General features: G+C 43.4%; 1 protein-coding gene across 3 annotated transcripts in view; it reads left to right on the top strand.

The window, feature by feature from the left end:
* Positions 1–13109, top strand: part of LOC147892270 (F-box protein SKIP2-like) — a 228241-nt gene extending 215132 nt beyond the window's left edge. For 2 of the 3 annotated variants that reach the window (XM_087388683.1, XM_087388681.1), the window contains 2 exons: positions 11621–11884; positions 12023–12689. In XM_087388683.1, the coding sequence (XP_087244809.1) occupies positions 11621–11884; positions 12023–12110 (352 nt within the window). In that variant the 3' untranslated portion in view covers positions 12111–12689. Of the gene's footprint in view, positions 1–11620; positions 11885–12022; positions 12690–13007 lie in introns of those variants that run through there. The other variant, XM_087388682.1, reaches the window with a different exon arrangement.
* The last annotated feature ends 3256 nt before the right edge of the window (positions 13110–16365 follow it).

Below are 16365 nucleotides of genomic sequence, written 5' to 3'. Positions count from 1 at the left end.
GCTATCATCTCCTAACTACCCTTTTAGCCTACTTTCATAAAAAACAGGATGTTCTCTACATCCTTCTAGCAAGGCTAATTTTTAAGTAAATTCTTCCATTGTCTTAAGTATTAGGAATTGTCCACAATACCTAGGAGATAACTTTGGACAGTTTCCTATATTTACGGATTCTGCAGATTCGGGCACACTAAAATAGGCACTCTCATTTTCTTCAAACTCCAACCTTCTATAGTGGGGGTCTGCTTGGACCTGCTTTTTGGCACTTGTCTTAAAATTTGGGCCTTTTCGCACTCTTCTAGGTCGTGCACATTCAATAAACAATATCCAACACTTTAGTCCATTAGAGGTTAGACAATATGCATGCATTCTGATTCTTGGACTATTCGGAGTCCCTTGTGGGCATCCCCACAATTCTCCTAACCAATGCAAAGTAAGGAAAAGTAAAACTATTGCTAGTTAACCAAATTTAACTTTCTTTGACCTAAGTGAACCTAATAAAGATCTCTCTTTATTTCTTGGGAAAAAACTGATTTCGTGACACTAATAGAGAGTCGCATCAAAAGGCTTAGTGGCATCATCCAAGGAGAAATGGAAATGAGACTCCATGGGTGTAGAAACTAGTTTTCACTTCTCAAATTGAAACCTGTGTAGGAGCTGTCCAATGTATTTCGACTAACCCATCATAATACCCCCCTCAACATGAGTAAACTGGATGCCAAATTATTAATGATTCTGGCCCAAATTTGTCACTGCAAAGGACTCCTGCAAACTAGCCTTAAATAATGCAATATGCTGAGTAGAAGGTCTAGTCAAAAGCATATCATCAACATACAGAATTAACATCAGCAGGTCTGCATCACGCTTTGAGTTAAGGAGTGCTCTTTGTGGGATGGTTCTGAAAACTGAGGCTGATGAGATGAGTATGTTGTTGGGGGTAAAGGCACATTGCCAACCCTTAATTAAAGAATTAAAGATAGGACACCTATGACTGTCTTAAGACAGTCATAGGGTAAACCTAATCCTAATAAAACATAAGTGAGTTTGTGGTGTGGCTCACTATCACTTCACACCCGCACTAGAGTGTCACTCTCTTACTCTCTCACTCTCCTGCTCCCTTCCACTTCTCTTCCCCCTCTCAACTGGTATCAGAGCCTCCTCTCCCAAGCCCCCTCTTCCTTGTCTACTCTCTTTCCGTACGGACGTACGGCCAGATCCGTACGGCCGTACGTCGTCCGTACAACTGTACGGACTGCGACGTACAGTGCGCAGGCGGCGAACAGGTCGACAGCGCGGGCGCGGGTCAGATCGACGTCACGGGCGTGGTCACGGCAGTGGTCGCTGATCGCGGGTCTCCGTGCACAGGAGCTGCTAGCTGCAGCTCGAGGCGTCGCATCCAGCTAGCAGCCAGCAGCTGCATAGCAGCTGCTACTAGCTGCTAGGCCTTTCGAGGCATTGTGAGGGCGCAGGGCAGCAGATCAGGGCGTCATCGGGTCGCAAGACTGCATCAGTCAGCTCCATAGCTGCGGGCGCAGCTATTCGACGTCATCTGTACGGACTGTCCGTACAGTCGTACGGACAGCCGTACAACTGTACGGACGACAGTCCTTCACAGCTTCATCCATCTGCAGGTACACTAGGTTGGCGTCGACAGCAGGGTACAGAAGTACAGCAGGACTTGTTTGTTTTGCTGCAAAGTCTCAACTCGATTTTTTTTTTGGGGAAAGCGTGCTGCTGCGAGGACAGAAGTACAGCAGGAGCTTCTATGCATTTACTGAGTGCAATTCTCAGTTTTGGGTGACCTTATCAAATGGCTTTTGCCTGGATGTGTTTGCAGTATATGCCTTGAGGCAGTGTGTAGCCAGGGAGCACACATTTGCTTTATTTCCGCAGTGCATTTGGTGACATTTGTTGCAGGTCACATTCTTTGTACGCACTTTGAAAATCTCAGTTGAGCCACGCTTGGTCAGGGCGCATCGAGTTTACTCGGTCCCTAACTGCCCATCGTTGACAGTGCTCAAAAGATTTTCTTCTTGGTGTCTGTACGTTGTGATTTGTGTTGTTACCGAGTACACAAAGGCAGTCTATGCATTACACATTGTCAGGTACAAGTGTCAGAGAGATTTCATATTGCATGCTACCTCAGTGTTGAGGTGTTCTCCACTTGATTCAGGTGTCAGATCAAGGGGCTTTTGCCCAGACTTTGTTTGATAGCACTTGGGTTACCGACAGAGATCTTCAGATGCATTTTCTCCCCTTGGTCTAAGGGTGATTGCTTGGGATTTATCCCATTTACTGTTGCAGGTTTTGTGACAGGCTGAAGGGTCATTTACTGTTTTTGGGGTGTTTGTCAAGTGGTTTCTGCAATTTAACTCAGTGCCATACCTCATCTGAGGTGGGAGAAGTGATCAGTACAGTCAGTACAGCAGTGTTTACAGCAGTGTTGGTGGTTTTGTCAGATGATTGTGCACTGTTAAGCACTTGTTGAGCAGCAACAGCAGTCAGTACAGCAGTGTTTGTCAAGTGGTTTCTGCAATTTAACTCAGTGCCATACCTCATCTGAGGTGGGAGAAGTGATCAGTACAGTCAGTACAGCAGTGTTTACAGTAGTGTTGGTGGTTTTGTCAGATGATTGTGCACTGTTAAGCACTTGTTGAGCAGCAACAGCAGTCAGTACAGCAGTGTTTACAGCAGTGTTGGTGGTTTTGTCAGATGATTGTGCACTGTTAAGCACTTGTTGAGCAGCAACAGCAGTCTGAAATCACTGTTTTTATGCCTTTTTTGAGCTCAGAATAGTTTGTCAGAAGGTACAGTATTTGCAGGGACATTTACTGTTTTGCTGCAGATTTTACTGACAGTAAAAACAGCACCATTGAGAGTGCTTCTGGCTCTTGAATAGAGCAACCTTTTCTGAGAAATCAGAACCTTTATTCAGCCTCTTTTACTTCCAGGGAGTCAGGTACTTTCCTCATCTGATATGGCATCAGGAGGAGGTGATTCTTCAATTCTGAACATAAAGAAACTGGAAGGAGCACATAACTATGCATTATGGGCAGAACAGTGCTTGAATGTACTTCTGTTAAAGAAGATTGCTAAGCCCATAAGGGTAAAGGGTGTCAAGCCATCTGATATGGCAGTTGATGACTGGGAAGAGCTTGATTTGTCCGCGAGGGCAGCAATCATGCTCACTATTTCAGACACTCTTGTGTTCAATGTACAGGCTGAAAAGACCTCTTATGGTCTATGGCAAAGACTAGAAGAATTATATGCCCAAAAGAGCTCAGCCAGTAAGGTTTATTGGCTGAAGAAGCTGGTTGATCTTCGCATGAAGGAAGGTACAGCTATGACCTCACACTTGAGTGAGTTCAATGCTATCTTTACACAGCTGATTGCACAGGGGTTGAATCTTGATGAGGAGTTCAAGGCTACCTTCTTGCTGTGTATCCTCCCTGAGAGTTGGGACACTTTCAAGACCACCCTGTCAAACTCAAATGCCACTCTTATTTATGCTGATGTAGAGAGCTCTCTCCTTATGGAGGAGATGAGCAGGAAGAATAATGCGGGCAGCAAATCTTCAAATGCTTTGCAGGTACAGGACAGAGGCAGGACTCAGCAGAAGGGGAGATCTGCTAGTAAGTCCAAATCCCGCAGTCAGTCCCGTGGCAAAAAGGACATTGAATGCTTTTATTGTGGCAAGAAGGGACATGTGAAGTCGAAGTGCTTCAAGTTCATACGGGATCAGAAAGCCAAGAAGGCTGAAACAAAGGATGCAGGAAATGCAAGCAAAGGCAAAGGCAAGGCCAAGGCAGATGACTTGGATGCAGTGAATGTTGCAGCAGAGGACAGTGACAGTGACATACATGATGTTTTATGCTCTTCTGCTGTAATAGCACATGCTTTGGTTATTGATGGCCATGACATGCACACCTGGCTCTTGGATTCAGGTGCCTCTTTTCATGTTACTCCTCATAGGGAGTGGTTTACTTCCTACACAGGTACTCATGGAGTTGTTCATCTTGGGAACAACTATGCATGTCAGATTGCAGGGATTGGCAGTATACAGATAGTACTTCCTGATGGACAGTCATTTATGCTTGATGGTGTTCACCATGTGCCGCAAATCAAGAAAAATCTGATTAGCACTGGCTTATTAGATGACAGTGGTTACCACACCACATTTGGGGATTCCAAATGGGTGATTACTGATGGCCAGACTGTAGTGGCTGAGGGTTTTAAGAGTGATACCTTGTACCCTCTTTATGTTTCCAGTGTTGGTAATCATGTTGTTGCCATAACCGAGCTGCCAAAGGTTTCATTGTGGCATAGCCGGTTGGGACACATGTCTGTGAAAGGAATGCAAGAACTGTCACGTTTGGGTTATCTGCCGCCTCTCTCTTTTTCAGATTTGCCTACTTGTGATCATTGTATTTTTGGCAAGCATTCTGTGACTCCTCATAAGAGGAGATCTCCCCAGAATAGAGCACCACTTGATCTAGTGCACACTGATTTGTGTGAGATGCCACAGTTATCACTAGGGGGTGCAAAATATTTTATTACTTTCATTGACGATGCCACACGTAAGGTGTGGGTCTATTTCTTGAAGCATAAGGGAGATGCCCTAGATGCTTTCAAGAGGTTTGTCGCTCAAGTTGAGAATCGGACAGGTCGTAGGCTGAAATGCCTCAGATCCGATAATGGGGGTGAGTATGTGTCACATGCTTTTGTGCAGTTTTGCCAAGCTAAGGGCATCAAACAGGAACTCACAGCCCCTCATAATGCATCTCAAAATGGTGCAAGTGAGCGGATGAATCGAACTATTCAGGAGAAGGTTCGATGTATGTTGTCTTATGCTGCATTACCCCATGGCTTTTGGGCAGAAGCCGTGCAAACAGCAGTTCACATTATTAACAGGTCACCAAATAAGGCTTTGGAGTTGAAAGTGCCAGAGGAGGTGTGGTCTGGCAAGCCTCCCTCATATAAGCACTTACGTGTATTTGGCTGCGAGTGCTTTGCTCATGTACGCAAAGATCTACGCACCAAACTGGATCCAAAGTCTATCAGATGCATCTTTATGGGTTATGGTGACGAAGGTGAAATGGGGTACAGGTTATGGGATCCCGTTAAACGGAAGATTATACGCAGCAATGATGTCATCTTTAAAGAAGATAGTGTACACAAGGAACCCGTGCAACCTGTGGAATACAGGAGGGTTATTTATGATGATGTTGGACAGCAAAGAATGCCTATTTATATGCAGCAGCAGCCTGCTGCAGATCACCCTGTTCAAGAGGGTATACAGGCTGAAAATCAGCCAGATAATTTTGCCAATGATGCACCATTGGATGTGCCAACAGATGGGGCTGTAGAACAGCCAGATATGGTGGTACAGCCACCCGTCATGCATGAAGAACAGGCTGAACAGCAGCCTAATCCGGAACATTTTGTGAGGAGGAGCACCCGTGCACAACGGCCTCCTGCCAGGTTTGTTCCAGGAGCCAATAATGTGGCTGATTTTATCATGCTGACTGATTGTGGTGAGCCTTCCAGCTTCAAGGAAGCTATGGGAAGAACAGAGAAAAAGAAGTGGGAGAAAGCCATGCAGTCAGAAATGGACTCCCTACTTCAGAATGATACATGGGACTTGGTGCAGTTACCTGCAGGCAGAAAGGTTTTGCCATGCAAGTGGGTTTACAAAGTCAAAGTGGATTCAAATGCTTTACCTCGGTATAAGGCCAGATTGGTTGCCAAGGGATTTAAGCAGGAGAAGGGCATTGACTTTGATGAGATTTTTTCCCCTGTAGTCAAGATGACTACTTTGAGAGCAGTGTTAGCTCTTGTTGCTCATGATGACATGGATTTATGTCAGATGGATGTGAAGACAGCTTTTCTTCACGGAGATCTTCATGATGAGATCTATATGAGTCAGCCAGAGGGATATGCTGTTAAAGGGAAAGAACAGCTTGTGTGTAAGCTCAAGAGGAGCTTGTATGGACTCAAGCAGGCGCCAAGGGAATGGTACAAGAAGTTTGATGCCTTCATGCAGTCCCAAGGGTATCATCGGTGTGAGACCGATCATTGCTTGTACACCAAACGGGCAAAGGATGGCAGTTTGATGCTACTCATTCTATATGTGGATGACATGCTTATTGCCAGTAAATCTCAGCATGAGATTAGTGCTTTGAAGAAACAACTGCATAAGTCTTTTGACATGAAAGACTTGGGTGATGCAAATCATATTCTTGGCATGCGTATTACTCGTGACAGGTCCAAGGGACTTTTGTTTCTATCACAGAAAGAGTATATTGACAAAGTACTGCAGAGGTTTAAAATGGAGGGGGGGAAGTCCATTAGTACCCCGTTGCCTCCACATTTAAAACTCAGCAGTAAGGACAGCCCCAGATCAGATGATGATAAGGCTGAAATGGCCAAGGTTCCGTATGCATCTGCAGTTGGATCTTTGATGTATGCCATGGTTGCCACTCGTCCGGATATTGCTTTTGCGGTGGGAGTCATTAGCAGGTATATGGCAAATCCAGGCAAGCGGCATTGGGAAGCAGTGAAAGGTGTCTTGAGGTATCTCAAGGGTACCAAAGACTTGTGCATATGCTATGGTAGGCAGGATGCATTGGTGCATGGTTTTACAGATTCAGACTATGCAGGGAATGCGGATAACCGGAAGTCTACTACCGGTTATATTTTCACATTTGCAGGAGGTGCTATATCATGGGTGTCTCGGTTGCAGAAATGCGTTGCACTGTCAACCACAGAAGCTGAATATGTTGCAGCCGCTGAGGCTTGCAAGGAAGCAATATGGCTTACTCAGCTGGTGGGAGATTTGGGCATTACAGGAGATATGCCAGTTTTGCATTGTGATAGTCAAAGTGCTATCATGTTGGCAAAGAATCCGGTCTTTCATCAGAAGACCAAGCACATAGAAGTGAAATATCATTTCATCAGGGAGGTACTGGAAGACAAGCGTCTTGAGCTTGTGAAAGTACATACTGATGATAATCCTGCAGATTTGCTCACTAAGAGCTTGCCTACAGAGCGGTTTGCACATTGCCGCCACATCATGGGATTAGGATGAGACCATTCTTACTTTATGGTCTTGTATACAGTAACTGTATATTGCTGTAATTTTTATTCTTTTCTCCCCTTTAGGCACATTGGCCTTTAGGTGGGAGGTTGTTGGGGGTAAAGGCACATTGCCAACCCTTAATTAAAGAATTAAAGATAGGACACCTATGACTGTCTTAAGACAGTCATAGGGTAAACCTAATCCTAATAAAACATAAGTGAGTTTGTGGTGTGGCTCACTATCACTTCACACCCGCACTAGAGTGTCACTCTCTTACTCTCTCACTCTCCTGCTCCCTTCCACTTCTCTTCCCCCTCTCATATGTATCAAGTGGCATACCAACCTGGGGTGCTTCTCAAACCGTAAAATGTTTTTTTCAAGCGGCATACCTTCCTTTTGGATCCTTTGATCTCAAAACTAGGAGGCTGAGTGGCATACACCTCCTCTTGCAAGTCTCCAAGAAGAGAGCAGTTTTGATATCTAGTTGATGCAATTGCCAATGATGATGGACTTCAATAGCAATAATACACAAGATGGTAGTAATGGGTGAAGCGGTGCAAATGTCTCCGCAAAAGCAATGCACTGCTGCTGAGCATAACCTTTTGCAACAAGACGAGCTTTGTAATGGTCAACAATGCCATCAACATTTCTCGACGGGCATTTAGTGGTTCCCTTGCATAGGGGTGGGTCTATGAGACTCCGAGCACTGAGACCCTAACCTGCACTGTTTGTAACTGTAATAGTACATTATGTTCGGATTTAGGGAATTTCTCAGAATCATACACAGGATGAGATAAAGCTTTCTACACAAAGACCCATTTGCCCAGAGCGGCCTTTGTCGTAAGTCAATTGATACACATGGGAGAGAACATATCAGGGTCAGGCTCAAGAGACGGGTGGAGTGCACAGATCGAGAGGAGTGGTGATACTATACAAATCATCTCTCATGGGGATGATCGTTGTCGACAGGCAGGACGTACACTCCGAATTTCTTTGGAGTTGGATCTGATGGTCTTCAGCGAAGTATGCTAGGAAGACTTTGCCTAGGAATTCATTGCCTAGTAATTGGGCACACATTTCACTATTTCCAAGGGCCCACTAGGAATTTTAATTCCCCAAGTCCCGCCCCATGGCCGGACCCTTGCGCCCCAAAGGCTCAAGGCAATCACGCGCAAATTATGGGAGTCGCAAATCTTCCCAAAAATCGAAAATGTTATCGAAAATGCTTCTGCGATGCACAAATCCCGTCTGAGTATCATGAATAAGATATGGGAGAAGGGGCTGCAATCAGAGGCTGATTGCCTTGGCCAGAATCTTGTAACATGCCCCCAAAAGTGTGATAGGCCTCCACTGGGACACTGAGTTTCTACAACCTCCTTTCGGGATAAGGTGGATGAGACGCTCTGTAAGCGACCCGGGCATCTCGCCAGAGTCCCAAATGCCCTGCAGGGCTGATGTAATGTAGTCTCCAATCATATCCCAAAATGCAGTGAAGAAAGAAGGGGTGAGGCCATCCAAACCTGGGCACTTCGGCTGAAAGTGCAGTCCTGAACTATGTGTTGCATTAAGTAAAACATGCATATCCGGTTTCAGCAGGGATGCTCTGCCAAATAACCTGTCTAGCATCCTCTCTATCCTGTGTGTCAGGATCTACAGTAAGAAGGGCGGCATAAAATCCTGAAGCTATGCGCATGACGTCATCTGGGTCTGTCTGTAAAACCCCATGTGAGTCAATAAGCTGGGATACACTCTCTCTACTATGTCTAGGGCCAAGCGTAGAGAAAAAGTGTTTATTGACTCTGCCACCCATCTGAATCTAGAAGGACTCCCGTGCATGAAAGGCATACTCTGCTCTTTGTTCAAGTAATGTCTGTTGATGAGCCCTTGCTGCAGCAAGGCGCTCCTGAATCCAAGCATCTGAAGGCCGTTTTTGCTCTTTCCTCTACAAAGCTGCCAACTACTGGCGAACAACAATCTCACGTCTGAGAATATCTCGTCTCCTGGTACTAGCAAGTGAGTGATAAAAGTTGCTAATACCAGAAAGGGCAGCCTGGCATATCTGGAGAGCCAGATGCACAGAGGCATTGGAGGGAACTCCGGTTCATCCCTCGTATTGGCTAGTATCTGGATAGACCCATACATTACCTTGATGGCCGAATGGACGAGTATGCAGGGAGACTCCCGTGCAGCCTCAGCTAGGAGGGCTTCTTTCTCAGGGAATGGAAGGATTCTCCTTTCTTTTCTGAGACTCTTACGGGGTTGAGGTGGCACTTTTAAGCCCTGGTTGTTTTCCACATGATTTTGAGGGGGTTTATTTATCCTCATGGTTTCATGATGTATTCCGCTTTGAGCTTGCTCTCGCGGGTTTTTTCTCTTATTGAATAGAAGTCTCTTTCTTGAAAAAAAAAAGAACAAGTCCCATAATTTCACATTCTCGTGACACTTAGTGCAGACCCAACTGCCCTCCCTCAGAACTTTACCTACCCCTCCTACCCCCTGTGCAACCCTTCTTCCCCCTTTCTTCTCGTCACCTTTCCTTCTCTCCCTCCCTCAGCCTTCCCTTCCCCGGCATCTGCTGCCCCCGGCTTCCCCCTCCTCCCCGGTAGGCTTGCTGCTTGCCCCCTTTCTGCTGCTGCACCTCCTGCAACTCCCTGCCACCCTACTCTTTTGCCTCGTTGGATCTCCTACAATCTATCTGTTGTTACATTCAAATGAAATAAGCTTACAGAGCCCCTCACCACACAGCCTTCAGTTTCTATCATGGTTTCCCTCATTCAATGTACGGAACGTTCCGTACATTCCGTTATGTTCCGTACGGTACCGTACGATTCGTACGTTATGTTCGTTTGTGTGTTTTGGATGACTGGTTTTGTTATTGGTGGTGGTTCTACCAAACTGATTTTGGGCCTCCCAAATGGCAAGGTTCCATATAAAGCCCCTCTCTCCTCACTATGTTCTCACACTAAGCATCTACCTCCGCCTCTGAGTCTCGACTCTCCCTTCTCCATCTCCAACAAGTGACGAGGCTCAAGCTGCATCAAGCATCTGAATTCATCTCTCTCCCTCTTTATCTCCATCAAGCACCTATATTACATGTTTGTACAAGTTTTAAAGCTTGTACAAGTACTTACTCCAAAACTCCAAAATTTGTGTCTTTTTTTTTGGGTATCGAATGTACCATCGGGATGTACGCCTAAGATTTTTTAGTTCGTTTAGTAATATCGAACGGTACGCATCGAACGTGATCGTACGTGTCAACCATGGTTTCTATCCATGCCTCACAACTGGAGACATCTAGATGCACAAGCCTGCCACCCCAAGCCCAATGCTCATCCATTGTCTAGCCTCCTAACTCCCAAATTCAAGGCATCCTTCCAGGATTATTGCTACTCCACATTACCAGTGTTGTAACATTCCCACATGAAGTGGCCACTTAGGCCCAGTAACCAAAGACTATTGTCTAGCCTCCAAGCTTTCTAATTCAAGGCAACCTTCCAGGATTAATGCTACTCCACATTACAAGTATCGTAACATTCCCTTGCCTTAAGAACAGTTGGCGTTCTTGGCAACAATATTAGGAAACCGATTTTTGTTTTTGCTACGCTTTTCCATGTAGAATTCTCTTCTGAACCATCCTTCCACTTAGCTGAACATTCTTGAATCACTATACGCCATATATGTTTTCTTTCATAGTAGGAGCTCTCTTGGGCTCATGTAAATGTACGAGAAGCTCAGTCAAGTTCATGAAAATCTCCTCTCCTACCAGGCTATGAATTTCAAGTAGTCATTTTAAGCCTTACAGAAGCTAGTGCTCTGTAAGGAAGCTAGGCCAAAGACGTCTTTAGCCTATGTATCTTTTCTTTTTTAAGCCTTACAGAAGCTAGTACTCTAGTCTGGAATTCATGCATTAACATGAATGGAAAATAGCCCATTGCTGAATATGTTATAGGCAAACACTAGATTGGAAGTTATTGTTTCCGATTTGTTATAGCCCATCGTTGAATATTTTAAAGGCAAACGCTAGAATTGGAAGTTATTGCTTTGTGCTCGGTCAAATCTTGTCAGGCTCTCGTTCTTGCTTATTAACAATCTTGTCAGGGTCTCCGTTCTTGCTTGCTGACCCTTGATCTGTGCTGCTACCTGAGAGAGGGAGGTAAAATAAAGAGCTAGACCCCTTGGACAGAAAGAATGTCTTCTGCTACAAGAAGCACCTGTAGGGTCTCTTGTGGTGACATGCACTGCCTCCCTCCCATCTGTTTTCCTAGTATCCTGTTTCTATGAGCTGAAATGGATCTCAGAGTTTGATTTGTAGCTTTGAATGAATTCTAGTCACTTGAATGTGTCAGTAACGAGGTGGTCTCCCTGAGTAAGGGCATTTGACTGAAATGAATTTATTTATTTCCCCCATCTTACAAAGTAGAACTAATTTATGTGTAAGAGGCAGGTTTGCATTGTGGCATGTCCCTTTCAATTGATCAGACCTTGTATTGGATGGCTTAAAGTTTGTAATATGTGAAATCTGTGTGTGCGTGTGTTGATCTATAGGTGCCCGTTGCTTCGTTATATCTCACTAAGTTACTGTGAGCACATATCAGATGCTGGAGTGATTGCTTTGGCCAACGGATGTAAAAAGCTTCTTAAAATTCGATTGGATGGTTGCCGCCTTCTTTCAAATCCATCTGTCCGAATTCTCAGCGAAAGGAACAAAAACTTACGCTATTTGAGTATGCAACACTGCATAAAGCTATCAGATGACATACTTCATCATCTTTTATCTGCTGCTTCTCTCAGATTCATTGATTTAGGAAGGTAACATTTTTTGTACACATTAACTGCAACTCCTGTCTGACCTTCACAGATTCACCCCTACTTTGTATCATTGTTCATTTTTAGCTTTTGGAAGTCTACATTGTGGTTGGATGAAACTGAAACTGTCTTCACTCTCAGGGGGAAGTTGACAGCCAGTGCAATTGAGTATTATCATCAGCAACGGCCTTTGGTAGAGATTTATGTGGATGGAAGGCCATACATGTAAGGTAATCCCAGCTGAAACTAATGGTGCTGATGTATGGGAAGGTCTTAATTGTAAGCCTCTTGTTGTCCTTCATTGAAAGAAGTTGAAATGGCTTGGTTTGTTTTCTCTTTCTAATGGCAAACAGCAAGAACTACCGTTAGGCAATCTAGAAAAGAAGCTGAAATGGCTTGGTTTCTTTGCTCTTTTTAATAGCAAAGACTAGAGTGTAATGCACATCCAAGTGAATGAATCTACATGTTAGCATCACGCTTCATAGCTAACATTTTTGGCGACCCTATTGGCAAATCCTGTGCTGGATGTGCCAATGTAATACCTCAAGCAGAGGCAGGAGTCAGGACAGAACTAAATGCTAATAAATTTGGTATCAAAGAGAGAGGCTGCTAACAGGACTTAGGCTGTGTGACAAGCATCACCAAACAACTGATTGAGCTCTTATAAGTGTTATAATGTCTTTGAATGCATCATGCAAAATACACATACAATGCTGATGCATTTTTTCAGACTGTGTCACAAGATCAAAGTCACAGAAATAATATATAATGTGCTTCAAAACCTTGCTTGATCTCCAATAGAATTTTAATAAAGGTGCAAATATTCAGCATATGTCTCGAATCTTCGCTCAATCTTTTACAGGAAAGTTAGAGGTGATAATAAGAGCTTCCAGTTGGAGTGAGACAGATGAGCTTTTTCATGATGCTAAGACCTGTCAGGGCTTTTCCAAAAATCATAGACATTATGGAAATGATTTTTGATTTCATAGAAAGCTGCTCATTTAAGATTAAATTCAATCAAGTTTTTGTCCTTTGTAAACATTATTATAGCAAGGTCCATGAAGGATGAAAGCACATCATTCTTACATTTTCTTGGTTAAGTTGCTATTTATGAAACATGTGACAGGTTCAGAAGTTGCTTTCCTTTGAATGGACATCTCCTGTTCGTACAGAAGGGATTTCAGGATTGACATGAGAAAAAAAAGAATGTAGTCATGGAAGGACCCAGCAAAACAATTAGACTTGCAAAGCATTTATACTCCTTGGTAAACATGAGTAGCTATATGACCAAAGATTTATAAATCAAGAACCAACAGAGCTTATGGGAGCACAAGGTTGCTGCATTTAATTTGACTATAATACGACAATACATTGTATTGAGTGCATAATAAATAATTCTGCAACCCACGTCCTACTCCCCTGCTCCATATAAACTCTTTCAACCACAATAACAGAGCTCACCTGAACATCCATAAAACTGGATTTTCAGAGCCTTCACATACGTTTCACATTCCCACAAGTCTAGTATGGCATTTCAACACAGGTAAACCTTTTGCAGGATACAGCTTGCAAGCTGACCCTTCTAAATGATAATTTTTAATGCCAAGGGAGGAGCATCCTCTTGATTCATGGTTTCTGATCATTAGAGGTTCCACCAGAATGTTTCCAGCATGGGTGCTGCCAAAGTGCTATCCAGCATACATATGCACATAATATCCAAAGAAGATGAGATTCAAGGCCACGAGTCTCACTGAAGGTTCGTATCTTGCCAAGATTTAGTGTCTTAATAGTCTTCTCGTGCATGGCATCCCAAAAGATTCAACACTTCATGATCATTTATGTAGCTGAAACTATCTTTGCATAACCCATCCTTTCAAGAGATCCATCTATTGAAGGATTTTACCTTGATCGAAAATAAGCCTCTTTCTTTCAATGATGAAAGGAGTATAACTTTGTACTTTGTTGGTAAGAGGAAAGGTCCCTACTGCTTTTCTGAAAGAAAGTTTCCAAGGGCCAACAAAGACCTTGAGGTGCTTTGGGAAGTTCATGATATCTAGACAAGCATGGCTCATCGCCCTGTAAAATGGAAACACTTACAAAGGCACAAATGTTCAGTATAAGTTGGCCAGCGCGGCTCATTTCCCCTTTAAAATAGGTACACTTGCAAAGACCAAACTTTCAAATGTGTAGACAAGTATGGTGACAATATTATGTTAAAGTAGCTCCAAGTATCATTTAAGAACAACAAAAGCGAATTGTACCCACTAGGCTGTAGATACATGCTTTATATACTAAGCCACGACAATATATTCTAAGCCATTGTTAGCTCTCCATGGAACGGATCACACTTTGCTTTATTTTGTCAATCACATATCAACATGGGTTTTCCTTGACAATTAAAGGTTCTATCTTGATAGGCCACCATTTTGCCTAGCCTCATGAGGCTCTCTTGTTACCGTCTACTTATTCACACCTCTCTCCTCTATAGCATCTATTGTGTTCTCCCTCCTAGTAGTACTCCACCTCCCTCAAGGTACAAAAATGTAATATTGTGTTCTCTCCCCAACTTGGCCTCTACTCCCTCTTATTAATTCCACCCCGATATATTGGTTGGTCTCTAATCTTGAATCTCCAAAATCCTTGAAAATTTGAGCTTTTTTAAATGTCCCAAAACTCTTCACTTGTTCGCCCCAAAAGCATTTCTGTGAACTTGAAGGTGAGAATAGATGTGATTGTGGCGATAAAGAGGCTACAAACACCACATGAACCAATTACTTGTGGCCTCTACTCTCTCATTTTGTGAAGTTGTAGTAGGATGGTGAAATTTCTCTTCTTGGAAGTGAAAGCTATGCCATAATATCAAGGGTGTAGGTGGGTTTGGGTTGCACATGACTTTAAGATTATGTCTTCGGTTAGAATGCAACCCTTTATAATGGGTTTGCATAAGGCTTCCAAAGAAAGCTGGAGAAAACAAGTTGTTGTAAAACAACGCAAATTCTAGGGTTTGGACAAAAGCCTCTATTATAGTTACCTTGGCCATTGCCCAATAGCATGAATCAGCCTTCCTCTACCTAGAAACTATACCAAAAGCAATGACCAACCAGCCAACAACCAGTCCAAAAAAGGCAAAAGCAGGCAAAAGTAGCCTTCCTCTATCCAGATTCCACAAGAATCAGGTCGTTTGAATTGGAAAACCTTGAATCTAGCAAATAATAGATGATTTAGCATGTCATAGCCCAAAGGTAGCTCCAAAATAGGTCTCCCCACTTGGAAAAGGCCTCGAAATCAACAGCAACTAATTGAAATCGGCCAAGACTCAGTTCGCCTCACTTTTTGGTGCTTGTTCGCAACTCGCGAGGCAGCAAAACAAGTCACATCTTCTCCTGGAGCTCAAAAATCAGTGAGATCAGCCTGTAGAAGAAATCGCAGCACTAGTGGAGCCTAGAGACAGCAAACACCAACTTGTAGAGAAATCGCTTCACTTCCTGTCTAGCATCTGGCAGCAGATGCAAGTCGCCCTGCTTTCTAGAGGTCACCAGCAACAGTAGCAGAAGTGCATACTCCAGGGAAATTTGCGATAAATTTTCTCTTTTCCTAGCCTGATTGTGGCCTCCTGCATGCCAAACAAGTGTCTTGTGCTGCTTTAGGAGTCCCGTGCCAAAAATAGCAAATTTTAATTACAGCACTCTTGTGTCCCTCTATTGCACATAGTGGTCCTAGGAATTGATTGCCTAGTAATTGGCTTGCACATTCATAATTTTCAAGGGTCCACTAGGAATTTTAATCCCCCAAGTACTGCACACGTGGCCAAACTTCCGTGCCCCCGAGGCTCGAGGCAATCACACGTAAATTACGGGAGCGGCAAATAAAAATTTTCATAAATTCACGTCCTCGTTACATACCCCCCTCTTGAAAGAAGGCGTTTACATCCACGATTGCCTGCAAACAAAAACAACATAAAAATAAAAATAAAATAGCAAAAATAAAAGTCAAATTTGAAAGGATAGCCGACTGCCACCAATAGATCAACCAAGTCTGAAAGGATAGCTAACAATAAACTAACCAAATCTAAAAGAACAACCAACAATGCTGGCAACAAATCAACGAAGTTTGAAAGGATAGCCAACCAATAGACCAACCAAATCTAAAAGGACAACAATGTTGCCAACAGATCAACGAAGTTTGAAAGGATAGCAATCCATCATTGCATATCCAATTTCTACCTATTAGGGAGCCATTCTTTGCCCATTTTATTCTTTTGCACATATGTAAAATGTTTGTGTTTCAAGAATCAAGTCTCAACAAGTTTTAAAAGCTTGTACAAGCACCTACTCTAAAACTCTAAAATTTGTCCCTTTTTTTTGTATCATCATATAACCATCCTTAAGTACATAATGCTCATGTCTCTACCCATTCAATAGTTGATCATAAATTCCAAAAAATTACTCATCATCTGCATACTGATTCTTCATGACATCAAGCTC

The sequence above is a fragment of the Dipteris shenzhenensis genome, chromosome 17, assembly GCF_047967505.1.
Source record: "Dipteris shenzhenensis isolate YYH24624 ecotype China chromosome 17, Dip_SZ_1.0, whole genome shotgun sequence".
Classification (NCBI taxonomy): Eukaryota; Viridiplantae; Streptophyta; class Polypodiopsida; order Gleicheniales; family Dipteridaceae; genus Dipteris; species Dipteris shenzhenensis.
This window is presented reverse-complemented; position numbering and strand designations above follow the sequence as displayed.